Source organism: Leptosomus discolor, chromosome Z (genome assembly GCF_034619465.1).
Source record: "Leptosomus discolor isolate bLepDis1 chromosome Z, bLepDis1.hap2, whole genome shotgun sequence".
Classification (NCBI taxonomy): Eukaryota; Metazoa; Chordata; class Aves; order Leptosomiformes; family Leptosomidae; genus Leptosomus; species Leptosomus discolor.
Genome location: NC_141419.1, coordinates 48,241,865 through 48,263,879, shown reverse-complemented (window position 1 = coordinate 48,263,879; position 22,015 = coordinate 48,241,865). Strand labels below are relative to the sequence as shown.

General features: G+C 42.1%; 1 protein-coding gene across 3 annotated transcripts in view; it reads left to right on the top strand.

Annotated features, from left to right (window-relative positions):
* The window catches only part of ZNF462 (zinc finger protein 462), a 52,255-nt gene extending 30,801 nt beyond the window's left edge, over nucleotides 1–21,454 (top strand). For all 3 annotated transcript variants that reach the window (XM_086479605.1, XM_086479604.1, XM_086479603.1), the window contains exons 7-12: nucleotides 2,123–2,387; nucleotides 6,665–6,801; nucleotides 12,297–12,520; nucleotides 14,905–15,037; nucleotides 19,881–19,995; nucleotides 21,228–21,454. In XM_086479605.1, coding sequence (XP_086335731.1) covers nucleotides 2,123–2,387; nucleotides 6,665–6,801; nucleotides 12,297–12,520; nucleotides 14,905–15,037; nucleotides 19,881–19,995; nucleotides 21,228–21,429 — 1,076 coding nt within the window. In that variant the 3' untranslated portion in view covers nucleotides 21,430–21,454. The remainder of the gene's footprint in view (nucleotides 1–2,122; nucleotides 2,388–6,664; nucleotides 6,802–12,296; nucleotides 12,521–14,904; nucleotides 15,038–19,880; nucleotides 19,996–21,227) is intronic.
* The last annotated feature ends 561 nt before the right edge of the window (nucleotides 21,455–22,015 follow it).

Below are 22,015 nucleotides of genomic sequence, written 5' to 3'. Positions count from 1 at the left end.
CAAAAAGAACTTTTTCCAGTATATGAACTTTTTTTAGCCTGTCATATCCTTGTCAGGAAATCAGTCTAATTGTGTTTTGAGCTTTTAGAAGCTTTGAACCCAGTAGCCTAGACACCAGACTGCAGATATGCAAGTCAGCAAATCTGCTTTGAACCATGCATCGTTTGGGGCCTCAAGGTCATCTTCCAAAAGAGGGTGAGTGCATGGTTTCTGCCTTTGAACAGAAGAGACTTCTGCAGAGGTTTGCAGTTCCTCGGGCCTGTGCTGTGCCAAAGTAAAGGAAGAGGGAGCCTGTTTCAAACACAAGGAAAAGAAAGCCTTGACATTTCATAGAATCACAGAATGGTTTGGGTAGGAAGGGACCTTAAAGACCATCTAGTTCCAAACACCCTGCCATGGCAGGGACACCTCCCACTAGACCAGGTTGCTCAAAGCCCCGTCCAACCTGGCCTTGAACACTGCCCAGGGAGGAGCTCACTGTGAGCCCTCATGGTGAGCAAACCTGCTGTAGAAGTGGTGGAAACAAGAGGTGATAAATGCTGCGTTGTAATCCAGCCTCAGTTCATGAGGCCTAGGCAGGAAAACCAAAAATTATTTCGTTCATTTTACCAGAAGCTTTCCTGTCTCTATCACACCTGGTGATGAAGCCAGGGGAGCTCGGAGACATTTATCTCCTGCTTGTGTTTCGTTTGTGTGTTTGGGGTTTTTTTGTTGTTGTTAGTTTGGTTTTTGTTTCTTGGGCATGTATAACCCCCTTCTGTGGTAGTGAGAAAAGAGAGCAAGTGTTTTACTCTTTTGAAGACAGGTGGAGAAGTCCCCACACTTGAGTGCTGTATAGGCCTGTTTCCCTTTTGTTTCTCTATACTAATTGGTTAGAATAGATGGTGTTAAGTTCCCACAAATTTGCCTGTTAGAGAATTCCTACATATCTAGCCTCAGGGAATTAAGCTTTGGAGAATGAAGTACCTATCAAAGCAGGAGATGGCTGGTACAGCTTGTATCCGACCCTCCCCTTGCCTTTTTTTTTTTTTTTTTCCTTCTTCCAGAAAGCTTGAGAAAAGAGCCTTTTGTCTTCCTTTCAGGAAAGTTACACTGAAATTCATCTGTGCTTTAGTTGTCTACTTTCATTCATGCCATTCATGGGCAGCTGTGGGTTATATAGGACAAAGCAGATGAATTCCTAACCTCCACATTCAAGCACTGCGTTGGGAAAGGTTCAACACCACAGTCCCCCCCTCCAACTGAAGTATTACAGCTTTCTGTTTCAGTACTGAGACATGTCTGTGGACTGTGTTTCTCCACATGCCATTAAAATGATGTGACAGAGTTCTGCTGGGTTGTAGAAGGGTTGCGTCTATATAGACATATCTATATAAAGTTAGGTCTCTTTCTCAGTATAGGAAAACGTAGCAGCTTCTAAGGAAATGTGGTTTTGAAGTTTGCTTTACTGAAACCTGATTACATTTTTTTCTATTGATGACTTCATTTCAGACATCATCAACTAGGAAAACTTGAGTTTACCTTTTGTGAAGACTGCTTCAAATGTGACAAAGTAAAATAGTATAATTTTTGCTGAAGTTAAGTTTGGTGTGGGTTTCCTAAATAGTTCCATGAATGAGTAGGGAAGAGTATCCATTTATTTTTCATTTCTTTTTTTTTTTTTCCTTTTGGCCAGGCTATTTCCATGTATCCTATGCCAGATCTTCATCTGGTGTATACTGGCGTAAGATATTTGAGAGGATCTGGCCTGATACACACACCAAACACATAAATACTTTGCAGTATGATTAATATGCTTTACCTTCACAAATTAAAAGTGTCTTAAAATCAGACTTCTTTTTAGACTATTTTTAATTTAAATCTGTCACTTCTTTCCTCCCCAAATCAGATCTAAAAAGCGTAATTTGTGCTGATCAGCTTTTAAATTGTATAATACACATTAGATTAGCTTAAGTAGTGCTACACCTCTTTTTCCTAATACCTTCAGAAAGCTGTCAGTGGATTTCATAACCAACATCTTGATCAACTCCCTCTAAAAGCCAATAGGTGCTGGAGCAGACCCAAAACTTTTTTAGATTTGTTGATCCACCTAGAATAACAGCTTCCCTCTTTTTCTCTACAGACTCTTCATACTCTGAGCCTCCTGATGTTCAGCAGCAGTTGAACCACTACCAGTCTGCAGCTTTGGCCAGGAACAACAACAACATCAGCCCAATCCCACTTTCTGGGAATGCTGCAGGAGTTGAAAAAATGGAAGCCATCCTTAACTGTGAATTTTGTGAATTCTCCTCGGGTTATATACAGAGCATTCGACGTCACTACCGTGACAAGCACGGAGGGAAAAAACTCTTCAAGTGCAAAGATTGTTCCTTTTACACAGGCTTTAAGTAAGTACTGTGCAAAACAGATAAACTGAACTCGGTAGGGGTTTTTTAACACTTGAAAAGACTTCTGAGATCTTTGAGAGCTGGCTGTAGCTAACAGAAACATGGCCACTGCTGACCAGGGAGAGGAAGATAGGAAATGCCATGCCAGATCACAGCAGCATCCATGTAATCCATTTTCCTCTCTCCTACAACAGCCGGTACCATCTGCTGCAGACAAAAGCACAGTAAGTCCTTGCATTAGGTTTCAGAATCATAGAATCATTTAGGTTGGAAAAGACCTTTAAGATCATCAAGTCCAATGTTAACCTAGCAGTGCCAAGCCCACCACTAAACCATGTCCCTAAGCACCACATCTACATGTCTTCTAAATACCTCCAGGAATGGTGACTCAACCACTTCCCAGGGTAGCCTGTTCCAATGCTTAACAACCCTTTCTGTAAATTGAATAAATTCTTCCTAATATCCAATCTAAACCTCCCCTGGTGCAACTTGAGGCCATTTGCTCTTGTCCTATCGCTTGTTAATTGGGAGAAGAGAGGGACCCCCACCTCACTACAGCCTCCTTTCAGGTAGTTGTAGAGAGCAATAAGGTCTCCCCTGAGCCTCCTTTTGTCCAGGCTAAACAACCCCAGTTCCCTCAGCTGCTCCTCAATAAGACTTGTTCTCTAGACCCTTCATCAGCTTCATTGCTCTTCTTTGAACGCGGTCCAGCACCTTAATGTCTTTCTTGTAGTGAGGGGCCCAAAACCGCATACACTATTCGAGGTGTGGCCTCACCAGCACTGAGTACAGAGGGACGATCACTTCCCTGCTCCTGCTGGTCACACTAATTCTGTTACAGGCCAGGATGCTGTTGGCCTTCTTGGCCACCTGGGCACACTGCTGGCTCATATTCATCTGACTGTAGACCAACAGCCCCAGGTCCTTTTCCGCTGGGCAGCTTTCCAGGCACTCATCCCCAAGCCTGTAGTGTTGCACGGGGCTGGCCCAAATGCAGGACCTGGCACTTGGCCTTGTTGAACCTCGTACAATTAGCCTCAGCCCCTCGATCCAGCCTGTCCAGATCCCTTTGCAGAGCCTTTCTACCCTCAACCATATCAACACTCCCACCCAGCTTAGCGTTGTCTGCGAACTTACTGAGGGTGCGCTCAATCCCCCTCATCCAAGTTGTTGGTGAAGATACTAAACAGAACTGGCCCCAGTACTGAGCCCTGGGGAACACCGGTTGTGACTGGCCCCCAACTAGTTTTAACTCCCTTCACCACGACTCTTTGGGCCTGGCCATCCAGCCAGGTTTTAACCCAGTGAAGAGTGCACTTGTCCAAGCCACAAGCCAGTTTGTCTAGGAGAATGCTGTAGGAAACAGTTTCAAAGGCTTTGCTAAAGTCAAGGTAGAAAGCCTTTCTGTCATCCACTAAGCAGGTCACCTTGTCATAGAAGGAGATCAGGTTAGTCAGGCAGGATCTGCCCTTCGTGTCAGCTAGGACCTCCCTGGTTAGCCAGGACTGCTGGTAAATGATGAAAAGTGGCTTGGTGAGCACTTCTACCAGCTCCTTCAGTACCCTTGGGTGGATCCCATCTGGCCCCATAGGCTTCTGTGTGTCTAAGCAGCAGCTTGCTGACCATTTCCCCTTGTATTATGGGGACTTCATTCTGCTTCATTCTGTCTCCCAGCTCAGGGGGCTGGGTACCCAGAGAACAGCTGGTCTTACTATTACAGACTGAGGCAAAGAAGGCATCAAGTACCTCAGCCTTTTCCTCACCCTTTGTCACCGTGTTTGCCCCTGCATCCAGTGAAGGATGGAGATTCTCCTTAGCTCTCCTTTTGTTGCTAATGTATTTATAGAAACATTTTTTTTTGTCTTTTATGGCAGTAGCCAGATTAAGTTCTAGTTGGATTTTGGCCCTTCTGATTTTCTCCCTGCATAAACTCACGACATCCATGTAGTCCTCCTGAGGGCCCTGCCCCTTCTTCCAAAGGTTGTAAACTCTCTTTTTTTCGTTGAGTTCCAGCCAAAGCTCTCTGTTCAGCCACGCTGGTAGTCTTCCCTGCTGGATTGTCTTTTGGCACATGTGGATGGCCTGCTTGTGCACCTTTAAGGTGCAGATCTTCTTGAAGGCCCATTCTTCTTGGAGAATGTCCAGCCTTCCTGGACTCCATCACCCTTCAGGACTGCCTCCCAGGGGACTTTGTCAATTGGGCTCCTAAAGAGGCCAAAGTCTGCTCTCCAGAAGTCCAAGATAGCAGTTCTGCTGGCCCCACTCCTTACTTCTCCAAGAATGAAAACCACATCATTTCATGATCACTGTGTCCAAGATGGCCTCCACCCATCAGATTACCCACAAGTCCTTCTCTGTTTGCAAACAACAGATCCAGCGGGACGCCAGTTTACTCACTAGAGGAAATGGTACAGGTAGTACTTTTTCTGCAGCATAGGCAATTAGAGAGCTGTCCTTCTCCTCAAGTGTGAAAATATTCTCTACAAAAAAAAAAAAAGGTAATTTCCTGGTGCAACCTGCATGAAGCATGGGACAATCAAGTGTCCTAGGGAAACTTTATATCACTTTTCTGAAGAAACTGCTCTCATGTAATTTTATTTCTCCCACCATCTGTGTAGCTGAAGTGAAGCGTTCTCTAGCGTATCTGATAGCATATAGAAATATTTCAGAATATCCAATTAGATGTACAAAATTTAAAAACTCGGTGCTGTGTGTGTATTTTTAGCTGCTGTTCTGTAAGGAAAAAAAAGGCCTATGCACTTGTGCTGTTCCTCAGCTGGCATTTGAGGTCTCAAACTTGTTAAATTCTTGGGAGACTGGTGACAGTAAGCAGTGTGACTGGATAAAGGGGAGGAGTTCTGTTGAAGAAAATACTGAGCACAAACCTGAGAGAATCCACACAAGAACAACCTCCAGTTACATGTCTCTAGCCTCTGTTGCTTCAGTCCCTTGCTGCCTCTATGGTAAAGTTTGCTGCTTGTGCTATATATCCTGATTGCTATCTGTCTTAGAGATTACCATCAATTGCCAGGTCTGTTCAATCTGTTCTTGTCTTGCGAGTGCCATTTTCTTCTACCTAGATGAATTAATCTTATATCAAGCAGCATTTAAGCACATCCGTAGTTGCATAAGGGAGTAGTGTTCTTTCATATGGTGTCTCAAACATTTGGGGATTAAGTGTTGCTTCTTTTAGAAGTGCAGCATGTTTTCTGTCTTTAAAAAAAGCAGAGGGGGGACACCCCATACCAATCCCCTCTTCAACTCACCATAGAAACTTAGATGCAGTAAGGCAGTCACTGAAGTTGATAGAAATACACCTGTAGAATTCAGCGATCGCTGGATAAGGCCCAAAGCCAATAGTGTTGGTAAGTTGCTTTGTGTTCAAGCTAGCAGTTTTGAAGAACTTCAAAGAGACTTCTAACTCTAGTTCAATGTGGCCATCTCCTTAGCTGTTGCAAGCCTTACCACTGCTTTAGGCAAAAAATGACCAAGTGCCCCAAGTTGACACCTCTCATTTCAGTAGTTGAGCTTGTGGTTAGGTAGATGTACAGTTAAATTCCTCTGTATGCATGTCTCTTGCAACTTTTAAGTATGCAGCCAATTTAATGCCAGCATGAAATTTTTTATTCAAAAGTACTGTGGAGTATTCATTTATTCCTCCACATTAATAAGCAGAGTATTCTTAGTGTTGGGTTTTCAGATCCTTATAGCTGGTGCTATAAAACTGAACTACTCGGTGCTAAACTCACTGTGAACGCAAGTCTTTTTTTTTGTATCCTCAGTCTAAACATTTTAGCTGGTTTTGGCTTTGTCCTAAAAAGGCATAGGTGATTAAGGATGCTACCTGCCTCCAGAAATAAGTCTGTCTTCACCTCTGCAAGTCCATAACAGTTCACAGATTTTGTTCAACTTGCTAAAAATTTAATCTTTGCCAGAGAAAGTACACTGACTATTTCAGCCTGAAGACAAATAATGAGCATGAAAGATGAGATTTCTTTTGCTGTCTGAACTACAGCAATGTGACTATAGAGCAACCCGTGCGAAAGAATATCGTGTCAGAATGAGTGTTTGTTACTTGAGGATACAAGCCTGCAAATACCTCTGCTCATGTGTTACTCATGTGAGTAGCCCCACTGAAATGCCATGTGGCACTGTGAAGACAAGGCTGAGTGGTATCTGTACCATTGTACATGACACGTCCCTTACAGAGCTGTGACACTTCATCATTCCCTGCACACCTCTTCTGACTGCTTCCATCTCTCCCTCCTGTTTCACAGATCTGCTTTTACTATGCACGTGGAAGCTGGGCATTCGGCAGTTCCTGAGGAAGGACCCAAAGACCTTCGCTGTCCTCTTTGCCTATATCACACCAAATATAAACGCAACATGATTGACCATATAGTTCTGCACAGAGGTAACAATATCCCTGTATGTGACTGTATCTGATGAGGGGAATGCTGCACAACGCCCTTGTCTTTCAGACTGGTTTCATTAAATTTTCCACTCTCTGTCCATGAGAACAAGTATGTTGAATAAGTCATCAGCCCTTAGTATCGTTTGTTTCATTTATAAATGGTGCCTCTTATTTATTTCTTGTAAAATTCAAAGTTAGCCAGAGCTGAAACAGAGCAGATTTAAAATTGTTTTTAAGCTTTTTCCTGTAGAGAGATTAACAGTCATCAAACACCTGTTTAGCAAGACTTGCATATGTCCTTGTTTCCATAAAGGCCTTGCTGTCATAAACTCTGTGACAAGGTGTATCAACTTGCCATAGAGGCCCTAAAATATCCCTTAATTAGTTGCTTGAATTTTTTCTCTTGAATTACTATATTTTTGTTTTTCTTTAAGACTCCTTTTCTGTCTGCACCTCTCCCTTTTTTTTTTTAAGCCAGCTAAAAGTGGGATTAGGGATTTCTATATTCTATTAACTGCAGGCTTGGTAGCCCAGAAGAAACAGCTGTTTGGGCTCTCTGGAATGGGATTCCTGCCCATAGCTATCACACTTGATGATTGTAGATGGTCTGTTGGCTGCCGAAATGCAAACCCATGTGTTGAGGTGGCATTCTGCCTGCTTGCAGGTTGGGCAGTTTCACAGTAGGGTACTGGTGGTGAGCAAACACAAGTTTTGCATGCCGTCTTTTTCTTGGAGGAGATCCTGGTGTGACAAGTGCTATCGTGATTCCTTGTAACATACTACTTTTCAGTGTTAGTAGCTTAAAGTCCTTCTTGTACCAAAGCAATGAGGTTGGCAGTGTTCATACAAATTTCTGTTTGCTAGCAGAGCTATTCTGAGGGAATATCTGGGGAAAATGACCTGTCATTGATTCAGAAAGTACATTACAAAGCTGCCATATTTGGTTGTAAGTGTTAGATGCTTTAGCTTTTACTTCCTGTCTTTGAAGGTTTTGCTTTGTTAGATTTTGCCCAGCTTCAGGGCATAATCCAGAATTAGAGAGGAGAGGAGGCTTTAGTTAAACCCTGTGCAGGGGACCGTGTGGTTCCAGGTGCTGCTGAGGTGTGCTCTTTTTGGTGGCTGTGCCAGGCCTCCAGTGGACACTGCCAGACCTTTACAATACAGATGGACAGGCTGAGGGAGAACTGGATGGGCTTAGTTAGGATACTTTCCATCGTACATAGACTTAACACTGGGAATGTCCAGTTGCAGAAGTGGAAGAGCACTTCATGAGCTCAGGCAGCTGTACTGCCTGTGCAGACCTGTTTCTGACCCGTTGCAAGGAGGTGGTTACCTCCTCTGTAAGTGACACAGTGGATCTGTTCTTTTGTAGAGCTATTGCTTCAGCGGCACAAAAACAACCCCTAGCCTTTGTGCTGCTGAAACAAAGCTGATAGCAAAGGACATAATGGTATACCCATTAGAGTACTGTGAGAGGTAAAACAGAGTGAAAGAAGTTTTAATGCAAATGGGATTATAGCTGATAAAGAATCTCAGAGGCCACTGAGGAAAGGACAAGGATTTTCTCTGGCATCAAGCATCCAGGTAATAAAGGAAGAAGGGTCCTTCCTTAAAGTTCTTACTCGTGCATATATCCAGCTAAAAAGACCTCTGACATTGTGTTTATGTGGCAGCTGAGGCAGACACTTTTGACAAGATTCAACATGCAATGAAGGAGAAACAGGTGGGTGGTGAATATAGTCTGAGATAGCCTTTCTTTTTTTGTAGGCATTGCATTGGTAAAACAAGGGCATAGCCTGGAGCTGTGGTCCAGGAAAATTAGGTTTTGAGTAGGTGGAGTGGTGCAGTGTGTAAAATCAAGAGTGAAGGATTTGGTCCATCCGTAGTTAATGTTCCTCCTGTGTAAAAAGACATGTTTACAGATGTCTGACTTAACATTACTTCCAAGTTGGTGCTCCCCTAATCCTTGGTGAAACAGCATGTGCTTGAAATGGAGAGTGTATTTGCCTCTACTGAGTGGCTACGGAAGCTGCGTTTTACAGGCCTAAAGCGTTATTAGCTAGAAGCCTGAATACCTAGTGAGAAGAAAACTAGGCAAGGAATTTGCTTCCCATTAAGAATGAGGTCAAATGGGAAGCTTCCAAGAGCCCTCTTCCATGTATTGCCTATTCCTCATCAGTGTGAAAGTGGTTCACCATCACTTCCGTGGGTACAGATGGAGCACAGATACATTACAGGTGGCCTGTAGCAGGGAACTGACAGAGCTAGAGGCTGCTATGGAGGTAGGTGAAAAGAAGTTTGGCTTTCAACTTCTTCCTGGCCTTTGTGACAGGCAGGTCTGGGGAAAGGAGACACAGAGGAGACAGTGAACTCTTGCTCTGCAGCCAGCACAGGTGCTGACCTTTAATTTAGTCTGGACAATGCAATTAGTTTTCATTATCCTGTTCCTATCACACATTTTGAAACACATTGGTATTTTCCAGGGCTGAATGCAACTTAACAAGATTGCTTTTGGATCTGCTTTAAAATCTTTGAGGCATTTTTTTCTCTTTTTTTTTTAGTGATCATTTTATTCTCTTCCTGGTACAAATAGTGATTTTGTTCTTCCATTTAATAGAAATCACACGCATTTCTCTTGAATAGTAACTTTAAGATTAAAAAGTCAGATTTCAAATTCATCTACTCCCCAAAGGCTTCATTGCTACATATCCTGATTCCTTGCACGTGGTTGTTTCTGGCATTATACCTTGTACACACAGCTTCATTGATACATGCAGAATCCTCGTGCTGTGCTTGCTTTTGGCTACTGGAATGTAAATGCTACATATTGTGTGACTGTAGCTTGGATTTGCAGGCAAAAATGCGTATTTTCAAACATCCAACATGAGCAAATAATTGGTCTGTGTCTAGATAGTAGGACTGTTTTGTTTGTATGTGGTTTACCTTTAAGGGAAGGAAATAATGTGTGTATGCTGTGATATATTGCTGGGTAAAGATTTTTCCTTACAACTAAGGACTGATAGAGTTATGGGCTCTTTTATGCCTTGAGGAAAAAAATGTACGTCTGCTTTGAGTTACTGTACTGCAAATACCTAGTGCATTATTGGCCTTTCAATTTAATCTCTGATCTGCATTACAATTAGCCTGAATATTTCAGTCTAATAGAACGATTGGATTTCTTAAACCAAAATGGTGATTTCCAGGTTTTATTTTGTTGTTGTTTTTTTAATTAAACCTCTTGCTAAATTGTTCACAATCCAGGACATCTTTTTGTGAGGCATATACAGTAGGCTTTATTGAGACCCTGCTGAACTTTGAAGAAGTTTTCAAATGGATAAAGAAGCCACCTCTTTCATTTTGTGTTTGGGGCTTTATAATTTGCTCTGATTTTGTCAGTTGTAGAGATATAAGTTCATTCTAAATCAGTAATTAAGTTTACAGAGCTTTGTAGGGAGAAGCTGGAGGTGAGAGCATCACCTTACAAAATGTGAGGTTCTGGATCCATATAACCCTGCAAGTTCCAAAATCATTGCTTAGAGGAAGCTCACTGACGTGACTACATCAAGTAAAAGTTTTAAATCATCCCCTGAAAGTGAAATCCTACCAGCTAGAATTTATGTTTATGTTTATTTTGCTCTTCTTGTGTTATTGTGCTGCCTTTGATTTGGGGAGTGTGTGTATGATTGTGAGATAACAGGGTTTGCTAATGTGAATTAGGGAATGCTGTGTTACTGCAAACTGGTAGATAAAAACATGTTTTAGCTTTTTTAATGTGTGCCTGGTACTAGAGGAAAAGTGAATTTTCAAGTGTTTTAGTTACTATTTCTTTCTGTTTTTGAAAACTTCACTTTTACACTTTTGAAACCAGTTTCATCACTTACTTCAGTGAGTTCAAAAGCACAGCTGTAACAACCTTGTAAAAAGTCTTCTTATGACCCCAGAATCACAGCTTTAAATTCTGTTGTCTCTTAGACCCTATTCTACCCTCCCCTTTTCCCACCCTGAATGGCCACAATTTGGTGTCTTTATTGCTGGAGAAGCTGTTGTTGGTGTAGAAAAGAATTACAAGTCCACGGGGCTTTTTTTTAAGACACGGCTTTGGGGAAAACGTCAATTTTTTGAAGTGGCCAAAGAGGAAGTTATGAAATAGGATAACTGTTCAGGGAGAAGCTAAGCAGGATGGGATATTTTGTTAGGCTGTAGAAGAAGTCTTGTGAACAGCAGTAGCATGTGGATTGGCCAAAAGTGAACAGTGGAGCTTTTGCCACCTTCCAGAAACCCTAAGGGAGTTTTATTTCTGTAGTTATCTTTGGATGTGATATTACCCTCCTCACTAAAGAAAAGGGCCCATTGTCTCAGATCCATATGTGGATTGCCACATCTCGCATTCCCACATTTCGCATTCCCCTAGCCTTCATGTCTACCATCTGAGATTCAGGCCTGTATTTTTTGTTCGTTTTTTTTAATCTCTCATTAGGAATGAACCTGCACAAGGAGGATCAAACTCCTTCTCTAATCTGTGGTCCCTAAGGACTAACAATACTAAATTTCAATGTTCTAGTTCAAAAGGACAGTTAAGTAACAAAAGCCCATAATGAGGATCTTTTGGTGACCCTCAGCTGAAGGGTCAAATTTGGGGTGTCCCTTCTGCGCACAACTCCAGGAACCACAGTGGATGAGTGTTATGCACATTGGATTCTGGCTGTGTCAAATGACTGAAATTAATTGCCACTCTGTTAAATGTCAATGCTTTATTTGAGAAGTGGAGAGTTTAAAAACTCAGCAAGCGCATTTTCAGTACATGCCTGTGTCCATGATCTGAACTGTGAAATGTTCATGATGTCATGATGACATGACACGTGTGCAGATTTTTAATCTGAACTTCCTGGAAGTTGTGGGTGTGTTGAGCAGTTTCTGCTCCTGGCTGAACTGCACAGCCTCTTCCAGGAAAAGGTGCTGCCTTGCTTAGCTTCTCAGTCCCCAGAGAGTAGCTTTAGATGTGATGGTGAGGATATCAGTTCCGATTTTTATAGAGCCAGCAGGGTAATGCTTTGGGAAGCACCCTGCAGCTTCCCTGTTTATTACATTTCTAGCAGCCGTTCTGGTTGCTGTCAAATGCTGAACCAATATGGACTTTTGGTCTGGCTGATTTATGGCTGGTTTCTTGTTCCCAGGCTCAACTACTCTGATGCACAGATGGAATCTCATTTGCCCCAAAATTTTCATTCCCATCTTCTTCACCCAATAAGCAGTTACATCGTGAGGACACCTGCACTTGTAGTCTTGGAGGATTAACCCTGTCATTGCAGGAAGAATTATTGTCTTGGGTTTTTTTTGTCGGTCCAGCTCAGCTCCCATTGCTTTATAGATGGACTGCTTACTGATAACAGCATATCCTATCCTACTCCTTGTGTGGGTGGTAGTGCCCAAACTGTTGACATGTGAGCCTGGTACTTCATAAAATTTGTTAAGTGAATATTGTCCTGTCCCTACAGAAGAGCGGGTCGTTCCCATTGAAGTCTGCCGTTCCAAACTGTCAAAGTACTTGCAGGGAGTTGTTTTCCGCTGTGATAAGTGTACCTTTACCTGCTCCAGTGATGAGAGCTTGCAGCAGCACATAGAGAAGCACAATGAACTGAAACCTTACAAATGCCAACTCTGCTACTATGAGACCAAACACACAGAAGAGCTGGACGCTCACCTTCGAGATGAGCACAAGGTAACATCCAAATAGTTTTAATTTGTAGCAATATACTCTTTGCAAATACTGTGTTAGTTTACTTGTATGTCAACTCTGAGTGGCCAGCTTGTCATTGGGCTTTTTTTCTCTCCCTCCTCAAATCTGAAAACTAATCCCATGTTGGCCTTCACTTCTTCTGTTTATTATTATTTCTTTTTTTCTTTAGAAACTCAGAATTGAGGGTTTCTAAAGCTGCTCAGATTGATCAGCATTAGCAGGCTGTTGATTCAAGGTATGGTTATCTGGAAAAGGCACTTGTCTATGCTAGGTTTATTTAAAGAGGGGGAAAAATAAGGGTTATGAAACAATATTAAGGCTGTGTGATCCAGCCTCTCTAAAAGGCAGGAGATTCCAAACCTAAGATTGCTCTGGCAACTTCAGCAGCACGACATGCCATGCGTATTTTAATAACAAAGAGGACAATACATGGCCGTTTACATTTAACAAGGGAAAGATAAACAGCAAGTATAACCAGGTCCTAAGTTAAGACTGCTTTGGAGTTTTTGTGGAGTGCCTTCGAGCAGACCTGATCCAGTCTTTGAGAAGTCGTTAGACGCTTTCCACAGACTGTTAGCTGTCAATTTCTGTAACTGAGAGCTATGTAGCTGAGAGACACTTAAGTTCTAGAACTGAGATGCGTTCAGGAGTATTTGTTAGAGCACTTTCTCATCACCTTTCCAGGGGAGGCAGCTATATGCCTCCACTTGTTAAAGCTGAGTTCCCCAGGTCCTCACTAAAAGCTCACTTCTACTTCATTGACTGTCACTTTCCATACAGGCAAATACATTTAAATTGCAGTGTTAGCAGCAGAAGTCCCAGCAAAACCTTTCATGCTTAAAAATACTTGGCTGTCTTATAAAAACAAACTCTGTAAACTTATGTTGGCCTGCTATGCTTATCTGGCCTCTTCTTTTTTACTTCTGGAGACTCTTCTTCAATTCACACGGTAAGTGAGGTGCTCCACACCTCCTAGTCATCACAGCAAGGTGCCTGGCATATCCAGGAGGCAGTATTCCTCATTCTTTTGACATAGTGCATCAGGCTGGGAAGATTATTCCCTTACTTAGCTCTCCCTTCCAAGCTGGACCTGCAGTGATGGTGCCAGTGGTTTAGGGTATCTTTTTCCATTTCTCCTTGGTAATTTATGTCTCGCTCATTTTTGTCCAAGTTGCAGGCTCAGATACCCGAGTGATATGTTGCACCTTAAAGAGTTCCTGTGCATAGGCTGAGTTGAATTAAGTGCTTTGCATATGTTCTTGTTTGTTTAAATCTCAGCGAGTAATGTGTTAAGTCAGAGAACCTCATCACAGCTGTCTGTACAGAGTGGTGCTAGGAGTCTGCACACTACCACATTCAGGGTAGTTTTCTATTTGGAGATGTACTGCAGTCTAATTCACATACTCCTTAGGTTGATTCACGTTCCCTTTCCCACAGAGGGATAAAAAATGGTCAGTGGGTGTTGATACTTCATTCAGCATCTTGCAGAAGATGTTGTACCGCACTCATTCCTCCATCTCCATCCTCTCTGCCTCTGTGGCTCAGTGCCTGTGCTGCTGGAGGGCTGTCTCTTTGCATGAAAGATGGATCCAAAATCCTTCCCAGCAGTGATCAATGAGCTCAGAGGGCGCTTGTCATCCAAAAAGTATTAGCCCTAGTGTTCTGGTCATGCTCCATGCTCTCTGCCTCTACTGTAAATCTGGCCTGCTCTCTGCTGGTTTTGTTGGATGTGGTGGAGTTCCTGACTTCCATGCCCTGAGCTGCTCCTTTCATACTGCTGTTGTGAGCTGTTAAATAGCTGGTGCATTTCACCCTAGGGTTAGCTGAATTTGAAGTGTTCCCATTATAGTCTGTGTATCAGTTTGCAAACTGCTTTGGAGCCCTTCGTAATGAAAATTAATCTGTTATTAATGAGTGGAAGTGTATGTGGCATACAGCAGACTTGTGTTTAGTAAAAGGCCCATCCTTTCATGAATGAAGCTGAATGAACCAAGTCACAAAGAAGTTTCCTTCAGTGTGGGTGTGCAGTAGCAGTGTTTGATCACAGCGGTTGAATGGTACCATAAAAAGAGGATACAATTGCAAGTGGTTTGCATTTCTTGAATTTTTTGTTTGTTTGTTTTATTTTAATACATCAAAACCAGGAAGAAATGAGGGGATTTACTGTATGTCTTTAATTTTTGAAAAACAAAAAATGAGAAATGCAGGATAAACAGCAAAAGAAGAATCACTATCATTGAAAAGAAATGAGTGTTGATATGATTAGGTGACTGCATGTCGCCTCTAGCTGAGGTGTACTCTATGTGATGATTTTTATGTTTAACTGATGATTGTGCTGATTGCTGACACGAGTGTTTCTTTCAAAGGTGAGTCGTAATTTTGAGCTGGTTGGACGGGTTAACTTGGACCAGCTGGAACAAATGAAGGGGAAAACAGAGAGCTCCAGCAGTGATGAAGAAGAAAAAGAAGAAGAGTTAAGCCCCAAGACTGAAGAGAGAGGTCAGTGCTGCTCATTTTTTTTTTTTTTTTTTTTTTTTCCTCTCTCTCTTTCTGGGACTGTAACATGTCCCACCAAGCAAGGTCAGCTGTTGACTCTACAGCACATTCCTGTAAAGGCATGCCAGCAGAAGCAGAATGGGGCTTTTGTGAAGACACTGCTCCTGGGGGAATCTCGTGTTTCTAATCCTTATTACAAGTTTTCTGTCTGTTAAAAAAATACATACTATGAGAAAACACAGATAGCATCTGTGACTTATCTGACCATGCAGATAACATCTATAAGGACTTGGAAAACTACATAAGTGGAGTATTTTAGTGGTCTGTCAGATTTTCTGTTTTGGTAAGCAATTTTCAGCTTTTCACTCAGTATCATTCAAGAGAGGGCTGAAGGGGTTGTGGCCAAACTTTTTTGTGGGCTGTTATTAACTCTGTGCCCAGCATTCATTGTCAGATGGCGTCAGTCCTGTTGCAGTTGCTGCAGCTCTGGGGCCAGGGTAGGTCCATGCCTCACCTGTACTACTGGGTATTTAAATATGTGCCTAGGTTCGTATCTAAGACTAATCCCACTGACTTCAGCAAGGCTAGGCCATGTGCTTGCTAATACTTTCGATTTGGTTGCAATTAGGTCAGCAGAGAAAAAGTAAGTTCTTTATATATTGAACTACGGGTTTCTTGTCTTTTCCTTCCAACAACCTTCTCCCATGAAAACCAGGTTATTGCAGTAGCTAGTGTAACCTATGTGTTGTCTTGTCTGCCCTGATACACAGTTCATCAGTCAAATGCAGTATGTTTGCAACTCTTTAGCCCTGTGACCTCTGAATGTCAGGTTCCTGGGGTCACATACCCTCTTCATGTTGATGACCTCAGTTAGCCGAGTTGTATGTACTTTACCTGAAGGTATGCCACCATGTTTACCTTTTTGCTCCTGAATGTTCAGCTTTCAAACTCACTCAGGAGTTGTTCACAAAAGAAAATATGACTCCCTACATCTTTTCAGATGTTGAAAAATTCTGATTTCAGGATTCACAGATTGTTTACAGAACAGGAGCTGTTGTTTACAGCTCAGATCATGCTTCTTAGCTTTTAATAGCAAGACCCCAGCATCTTGGCTTTTGCTTACTATCCCTGCAGCATAAATTCAGTCTCCGCTTATCACCAGCATTTCACTTCAAGTGTGGTTAGTGATAGCTTTTATTTAAATGAGAAAGGAAGCGAATTGGGTAGGAAACAATTTATGTTTTAATGAAAAAGATCCCTCACAAGATCTTAGGTAAAGCAGTAGAAAAATCAGGAAAGGATCAAAAGGGATGTTTGTTCTATATGCATTTCGAAGTTCCAACATTAGTAACTCATGTGGAAACATGCTTGGGTGTCTGTTCAAGGACAGCTTCGACCCTCAGAGCTTCAAGGCTTGAACAATGATTGTGTAATAATTTGACTAAAGGACCATCTCACTTCAGTTGCAGATGTAGCAGGCTTATTAATGTTTTGTATAGGCCCATACCTAGCAGGGGATGAAGGCTCATGCTGTCCTTGTGAGGACTACCTTAGCATCACATCCAAGCACAGGTGCTGAAGTGACCTTGGAAGCCATGGTATCTAGACCAAGGAGAAGAAGGTGCTATCTGCTAAGCAAGTGTTATCCCCATGTTTCGTGTGATCAGTAGTTAAGCAAGCGATAGTGTCTCAATAATTCTAATTTTTGTTGTCTACTTTTTTTCACCCGTGTCTTTGATTTCTCAATCTGTGACTCGCTAAAATGATTTCTGCATGCTTTTTCAGATGACCAGTCTAAAAAAAATCGTGCGTATTTCCAAGTTTGTTTTGCAGCTGTTCTTTCTTGACTGGCCTGCAGGGTCAATGTTTCACTGTTGTTATTTTTTCTCCTTTTTAATCTGTTACCATTTGTAATATACTATACTAAAATAGGTAGAAAATGCAGGAAACCCTTATGTGTACTACAGCAAAGGTATTTAGAAAAGATCTAGTTGTATTGACTATAATTTTCTGGACAAGTTGTGTATTACCACTAAAAGGTACAAGATACAAGGTATATTTTCAGAAAATGTCCAAGTGAGACAGGACCTGAAGGTGTGGTTGGATGCTGAGTTGCATACTGACATCTGCCTATGGATTTTCAGAAGATAGTTCTTACACAGAAATGGTTTGCCATGTTAGCAGAGGACCAGACCTATGGTTTTAAATATAGCTTGTTACAGCAGCTAAAGCTGTCACAGCTTTCAAACCACATCAAACTGTGTAATCCTGTATGCTACTCGGGTGCTTTTGACAGTTCTAGCCTTTGTGGTGTTAGCAGGAAGTGGGATTTGCTGAGAGTGCCTCTGTGTGCTCTGAATATCTGGAAGCAAATGCTGTCTGAACCCTCTGAAGTTTGTGACTTTGGCAGAACCAGGTTTTCTTCCCATGAGTCAAACAGCTGCCTAGATTTGACACTTTGACTTCAGGCTGGGATGTGCAGTACTGAAGGTGCAAAGAAGAGTGTGTTGCTTCTCTAAATGGGCTGTTGGACAGTGGACCAAAGAAGGGCTATTGCCCATGTGAACAAGCAGAGCTGAGCAGCAGAGCTGAACTGCTGTCTTGGATGGGAAAGGAAGGGATTTGTTGGCTGCTGGTAAAGGATAGTAGAAAATACATTGACCTGGGTGGAAGAAGATGAGGGAAGGGAAAGAGGGTCTCTGACGTACACCATGGGAAGAACAGCTCCCCTGGTAGGGACTGCATCCCAGAGGGACTGTCTGTCTTTACTGACCTTTATGTTTTGGTCTTAGAAACTGGAATCAAGAAGTGTTTTTCCACAGTAGATTAAAATAAATGTCCATGACTGCTTGTATGTGTGATGCAGGAAAACCACAAAGAGGTCAGGTGTCTGTGCGGTCTGTTACCTCTCTTCTGCAGGCCCCAGAGAAGAGCAGCTTCTGATATTCCTCAAGGGAAGCAGTCCAGATTCACAGCCCTAGAAGCAAAACTGATTTACTAGAGTAGCACTTGCTAGTCTTAGTGGGACTTGCAAGTATAAACCAAGGACTGGTTTGGGTTGGAAGGGCCTTTTAAAGGTCACACAGTCCAACCCCCCTGGCACAAGCAGAGACATCCTTCACTAGACCAGGTCACATGAAGCCCCATCGAACCTGAGCTTGAACACTTTTAATCATGGGGCATCCACACCACCTCTGGGCAAACTGTTCCAGTGTCTTAACACCGGAAAAACTTGAAAAAATTCTTCCTAATGTCCAGTCTAAACCTACCCACTTTCAGTTTAAAACCATTTCTCCTTGTCCTGTCACTACAGGCCCTGGTAAAAGGTCTCTTTCCATGTTCCTCATAAGCCCCCTTTATCAATTGAAAGGCTGCAACGAGGTCTCCCCAGAGACTTCTCTTCTCCAGTCTGAACAACCCCAACTCCTCCCTATTTGAGCAAAACATCCTCTATATTGCCTATCTCCTCTCTGCAGAAGCCCAGAAGCAGCTTCCCATTGTGTACTATATGGTAGGTATGTTCTTGTACAGAACAGCAGTATTTGTGTCTAAAACTTTTACACTCCATAAATATTTGTCCCTGTACCACGAGGAGTCTGTGTGTTGTGGTGTGTTCATAAATTTGTACTACACATAAGGTATTAAAATCCAGATGTAAACTGAACCAGTGGCATTGACAATTTCTGGTGTTCATCTTAACACAGCACCTTGCTTTGCCACATTTAACCACATAACAGGTCACTGAGAGTAAGAAATACAAAATATTTTTTTTCTTTCAGGGGTAAGAGGCAAAAAATGCTGTTAAGAACCATTCCATATACCACTTTAGTAAAGGCTAACTAGTGGGAAGTGTGTCACAAAAATACATTTGCAGGACTTGCATATGCATAGTAGGGAGTGTGTGGGCAATTTTAAGTTCATAGGCTGATCCTGAACAGAGTAAATCTGAGTATGAAGAAATCAAGTGAGCAGAGATCAGAAACAAAATGAAGCAAAATCTCTTTTCTTGTGTTATGGGGTTTGGGAGGAGTCAGAAAAACATTCTGTTGATTTCTTGCTTAAGATAATCCCTGCTAAAGAATTAATGCTCTGAGCAGATGGTGCTGTCTCATTTCCAGCAAAAAAATCAAGTGAGATAGTCCATGCAATTATTTTTAATGGCTTGTGTGGTGATCTTCTTAATTTGTGAGAAAATGTTTCATCTTTTGTTAAAGCCACCTGTGTTCACATGGAGCTTGGCTTTCAGAAATACTGCTCCCTGATCTGCCAGTGACTTCACTTGTATTACTAGGTGCTTGACATTTCTGCAAATGAGGCCCCAGCACTTCGTATAAAAGATTAGGATGGGATGAAACACCTATGTGGTTAAGATGCAGGATTTAACCCATGAGACTTCATGAGGAAGGGATGTCTACTTATTATGAAGATCGCATGTTAAATATACCAAATCCTTGTGTCCTAAAATTTGTACTACCAATTCAAAAATTATAGATGGACTTTGGTGGGTTTTTTGATACTACTTTCAAGCCATTTCAGCTCTAAACTTCTCAGTTTTGGTTTTGAATTAGGATTCTGCAGTCGCTTCATTTGTTGAAATAAAGGAACAGGAGTAGCAACTCTTTAGCCTTATTTGCAGAGATGATTTTAGTCTTAGGATGGGATTTGTCACTTGCAGTGCCTCTTTGCTTTGAGGGACTTGCATTTTCACATACACAGTTGTTTGATAGGTAAGTCCTTTTGCTTCTCAGGGATGAGAAGGTACAGCAGAGGGGATCATAGTAGAATCACAGTGGTCCTTTCTTGCCCTGGCACTTCTGAGTTCATGGGCTATGCTGTCTTTTTCCAGATCCCATGATGTTTCCTGACAGTGGTGCTCCAGAGAAACGCTTCCCATGCGAGTTTTGTGGCCGATCATTTACAGAAGGCTCTGAGTGGGAGCGACACGTGCTGAGACATGGCATGTAAGTTTGTTGACATTCCTTTGCCAAACAGCCAAAGGTAACAGTAGATCTCGGTGCATTCCCCCCACCCCCTCGTCTCACCTGTGATGAAGGCAAACACAGTTCTATGAAGAGCAATTCTGTCCATCATAAGTGAGGATGCAGTCATCAGATGTCTCTGCATGGGAAGTTTGTGTTCATCCTTTTTAACTCTGCTGCCCAGGATGGCTGTAGACTGTAGGGTTTAACTGTGATTCTAAAACTTAAGATTGTCCAAAGGTGAATACCACTTGGCCAGGCTTAACTTCACCTGTGTGTGCTGTTGATTTTGCCTGCCAGCAGAGCAGTATAAAAATGACAGAAAATTATACAGAATGTTCTAGGAAGGAACTGAGTTTTTTTCCCCTTTTATATCTCTTTCGAATGCTTGCAGCTAAACTTGCATAGCATTGCAACGAATTATGTGCAAAGAAATGTCAAGACCTTCAAGGGAAGTAGAATCAATCTGAATGAAACTCCTCCTAAAATGTGCATAGTGAAGTTCATTAGTTCCTCTTTGTAGTGAAGATCTTTGCCTTTCTGTAGCAGTTTGCACACTGTGGGATGATACGCATCACAGGTAAGATAGGGATCTCTGGAACAATCATTTTCCTTCTTTTGATGAAGATCTTGTTGGTAGCAGAGATCTCTTTGCTGACCAGAGTTTCTTCAAAGAGTGGATACCATTCAAGGTTCCTGACATGTGGAAGATACTTGAATACAGTATTGTAGGTTAACTGTAGTGAATGAGAAATACTGGTTCTTTCATCTTAATCTTGTCTGCCTAAATATGAGTATTTGAAATGTTGCAACCTATAAAAAGTTTTATTGGATCATTAACTCTTTGGGAAAAGTACTCCTTTTTTTTTTCTGTGCCTTTGGTGCCTTGTAAGTCTTGTTTGAAAGGGGCTAGGGAAGGGGAAATAAACTTTTAAAAGTCGGAATTGGGGTTCTTCTGTCTCATATCTGTCCCAGTGTAGAGCAAATAAAGACCAAATAAAGATTTGGTTTCAAAGCTACAATGTCTTGGGTCCCGCTGGCAGCTTCATTCCACTGCCTTCTCTTTTGAGTGTGAGGTGGCAATGGTGTGGCTGCTTGCATCTACCTTTTTAGAAGGTGATCTGTTTTTTTCCCTCGTGTGATACCACAGATTGGCTTTATTGTTCTCTATATTGACTGTAGGCATTTCTGTTTTCTGCCGCTTGGCTTTCCAGGGCACTGAATGAAAGCAAGCACAGAACCAGTGAGGACAGCCAGCCAAAGGAGGATGTGGAAGAAACTGTTAGCACACTGCCAGAAGAAAAAGAAGGCATGGAGAAAACAGTGGTGGACTACTCCCACAACAGTGAAACAGCAGTCAGTGTGGTAGCTGCTGACAAACCTCTCCAAGACAACTCAGAGGCCAAAAACGAATAAGCATTTGGTGTGATTCTAATCAACCTACTTGAACAGTGATGAATAGGGTGGGGTGGGGTGGTGGGGTGGGCAGAAGGAAGAAATAAAGCTGCTTTTAGGACTGAATGATCTATTTTCAAAGCACTGGTACCTGTGTGAGTGTGTGTATATTAAAGTTATTTAAGTGATGGAATAAGTGGCTCCATTACATCACTGCATCTTTTCTTCTGGATCTTGACAATGGGAAGTTACATTCGTCTTGGACTAATGAAGCAACTCCCGTATTCCTACATTACACATCGTGCTTTGCAGTGGAGACTTGGATTGTTTGTGAATGGAAGCGTCGTGAGCATGGAAGAAGTGGGGGGGGATAACTTCTCGACGCACAAATTTGTGTGCGTTTTTCTAGTTTTAATACGTAACGCTTTTCCAGACTGAATGCAACTGCTTTAGAAAAGAAAAAAAAAGAGGAAAAAAAAAAAAAAAACAAAAACAAAACAGAAACTGCTTTGCTTAAAACAGTCACCTGTTTCCTAGTACCTCAGAATTAACCAAGGGAGATCTCTGCATTTGTCAGTACTACCTGTTGTTGTTGTGGTTAAATGTG